The 3,248-nt window shown below is 32.5% G+C and overlaps 1 protein-coding gene across 1 annotated transcript; it reads left to right on the forward strand.

Annotated features, from left to right (window-relative positions):
- LOC134695213 (uncharacterized) lies at positions 1-3,248 on the forward strand. The gene is made up of 4 exons (XM_063556425.1): positions 1-180; positions 832-861; positions 1,250-1,367; positions 3,091-3,248. Exons 1-4 carry the CDS (start codon positions 111-113, stop codon positions 3,173-3,175), a joined length of 303 nt encoding a protein of 100 aa, XP_063412495.1. The 5' UTR covers positions 1-110; the 3' UTR covers positions 3,176-3,248.

A 3,248-nucleotide genomic window follows, 5' to 3' on the forward strand; every position in this document is an offset into this window, starting at 1 on the left:
ATCATGATAACAACTGTTTCCCACGTATACACATCTGTAAACATATAATTATACTTAGTCAGCAAATGTTGGCGATTTTTATTATATTTTTACATTAGATAGGCCAAAGTATGGATGTTAGATCTCTTTATGGAGGATTTATCGTCTTTTGTGTTATTTTCTGTACCGTCGCAGCCATAGGTAAGTTACTATAGTTCTGTAAATAGATGTAAGAAGATGTGGTATGAGTGAAAATGAGACAACTCAACATCCAAGTCATAATCTATATAAAGTAAACCATTATAGGTCAAAGTATGTTCTTTAACACGGAGCATTTGCTCACACCAAACAGCTAGCAAGCTATAAAGGGCCACGGAAATAACAAATGTAAATCCATTCAAATGGGAAAACCAACGGTCTAATCTATGTAAAATAGAGAAGCGGGGAACATTTTTAAACCACATAGACAAACCACAACCACTGAACATCAGGTTCCTTACTTAGGAGAGGTGTAAACAAATTCAGTGGCTTTAAACGTTTTAATAACTTCCAAGTCAAACCTTACCTGAATCAATAGTGTAACATCTCAACATTGATTGTAAGACTATATCGCATAGTATCAACCAGTAAGTCCGACGGGCAAGACTTCTTTTTTTTTTAGCTTATTAGACCTTAGCCTTTCGCACACGATAAAGTGTCAGATAAGATCTTACCAGTTTCACTTTACAGTCGTGGGTTTTGACATGAATTCGATTCAAACTATTACCTTCCCTTCTGTTTTTAATCGAAATGTCAAGTTCGTTGTCCAAGATTCATAACTATGTTTATGTATGTCTTTTGATATATTTTCAGAAGAATGTAAACTAGAAAAAGACCCTGGTTGTAAGTATGTCAAAATTTGTCATAACTAGGATTCCCTTCTTTTTTCAAAACTATTTTATAACGTGGTTTTTTAACTTTCGTAGGTGTGCTCTATATCCCAAATAATACAGAAGTTGTTTTATTCTGCATAATTATTGAGCAATCATGATTTCCTCGCATCGACAGTTGTGCAACTACATGTACGGTACAATACGACTACAGGCTTTTAATGAAGTAATCACTAATTAACTTTTTGTTTTTAAAGCATGTTTGAGAAACGACACCTTTAAATTTGTTGACATAAATTGAATTTTGCACTTTTAGATTTTTTTTTAAAATTTGGTTCAAGTATTTACGTTATACTTAGTTTATTCTGTTTCTTTTAAAAAATAATTTAGTTTTCATTTAGATAAATGTCCAGACTTTCGAACGGGATGCAAGACTCACTTTCACAATAATTGCTCTACCATACCATGTGATGGGGTTCAAACATGTGACCCGGAAAGGTTCGATAGTCCTTTTTGTTGGTAAGTATTTCACGTACATTCCAGTTGCAACCCGGATTGAGATATCTGATCATTCACTGGGTTTTCCGAAGGAAAAATCCAGTTTCAAATTGGCGAAGTACGGCGGGTTTCAATACAATAACGCATTAACCGTTAAACCAATGATTTGCAAATTTTAATGAACTGATATTTATGACAAAATGAAGGTCAAGTGCAATATGAATGATTTTCACTTTTATTGTTCATGAGTTATGGTCCTTGATATATATTGGAAAATGGAACTTTATCTCGTTTCCATCCAATTACTTATAAATTCTTCATCCAATAGTTTTCAAATTATAATTTGTTGTGACTGATGTCAACATGGAGGTAAATTTTAATAGTAATCATTTTGAGTTTTCCGTTGAGGAGTTATGGTCCTTGATCAATTGGTAAATGACACTTTAAGTTGTTTCTGTGCAATAACTTATGAACCACTGTTTTTTTTTAAATTACTATCATGATGTAACTGATGAAAGAATTGAGGTCCAGTTCGATATTTATAATTTTCACTTTTGCAGTTCATGAATTATGGTTCTACATAAATAAAAAATGGCACTTTATACCGCTTCTCCACAGTTACAATGATTACTTATGGAGCATTAAAACCTTGGCCTTAAAATTAAGTTAAATATTCTGTTATTGATGACAAAATGGTGGTCAAGTTTGATATAGGCAATTTTTGGTTTTGCCGTTTAGAGTTATGACCTATTAGAAATTTGCACTTTAAGTCGTTTTCGTGCAATTATTTATGAACTGTTCAGCCAATACTCCAGGCTCTTAACAAAATGTTGGTTAATATTGATTTTGACGATTTCAGTTATGCTGTTCAAGACTTATGTTTTTTTGTAGATCGTAAAATAAGCATATAATTTGACAGGTCAAAAATTCCTGAAAGCGCTTTTCAGAATACAGAAAACCCAATCTGATGTCACTTTGACAGCTTACCCTTAATACAGATATATTTAAAAATAAATGAAAAGTAATCATATATTTAGTGAGGAATGTGTACAACAATGTTTTATAATACTCAAACGTGTAAAAGCCATTTATTTCTAAAACAATTTGAAAAGAGTTCCTTAATAAAATTGATATTCTTAAAATAAAAAAACAACCGGCCATGGATATTAAAGACAACCCTGATGCATGGTGGATGGATTGCCGGCTGTTAAACGTCAAGGCGCAAATCACATGTATATTTTCAGAACGAGAACATGATAACGTATTATGAATACAGACCCTGCCTTTATACTGGACCGACACGTTAATCCGGATTTTTTTAAAACCTATTGGTACAAAGGGTTGCAGTTCAAAGAAAGACGCAACTCCCTATCCGGACACATTTTGATTTCAAGACTTGTTTTTGCTCTTACTCCTAAATGCCACGTGCTTGGATTAGAAGCTGCAAGTAGCATGTCCTGCTCGAGGCTAGCGGACTACTACTAGACTACTGAGGCGGTTCATTTACTAAGTACTCAATAATGATATTTGTTTTTGTAATTCTATTCAAATTGAAAGGCTCCAAGAAGGGAGATACAAAATCTACGATACACATAAAAAAGAACAAATTTAATAATGGTATAACGCTCTAATATTTAGTATGTTACTCATTTATATATATGTTTATTATCATTATGACCATACTTATCATTTCTGACTTCCGTATATATTAAAGATTAATCTATAAATTTTATTTTTCATATAGCAACAACTATTGTGGCGGGTGTATGGCAGTTGTCTACTGTAACGGCAAAATTGTCAATTGTTTCCAGGAAGAGATCATTAATTGATACAGTATCAACATCAACATATTTGGCAAATAAAAATTCTGTTAGATAATCTTTTTCTATTTTTAAATGTGAC

Source organism: Mytilus trossulus, chromosome 13 (assembly GCF_036588685.1).
Source record: "Mytilus trossulus isolate FHL-02 chromosome 13, PNRI_Mtr1.1.1.hap1, whole genome shotgun sequence".
Taxonomy (NCBI): domain Eukaryota; kingdom Metazoa; phylum Mollusca; class Bivalvia; order Mytilida; family Mytilidae; genus Mytilus; species Mytilus trossulus.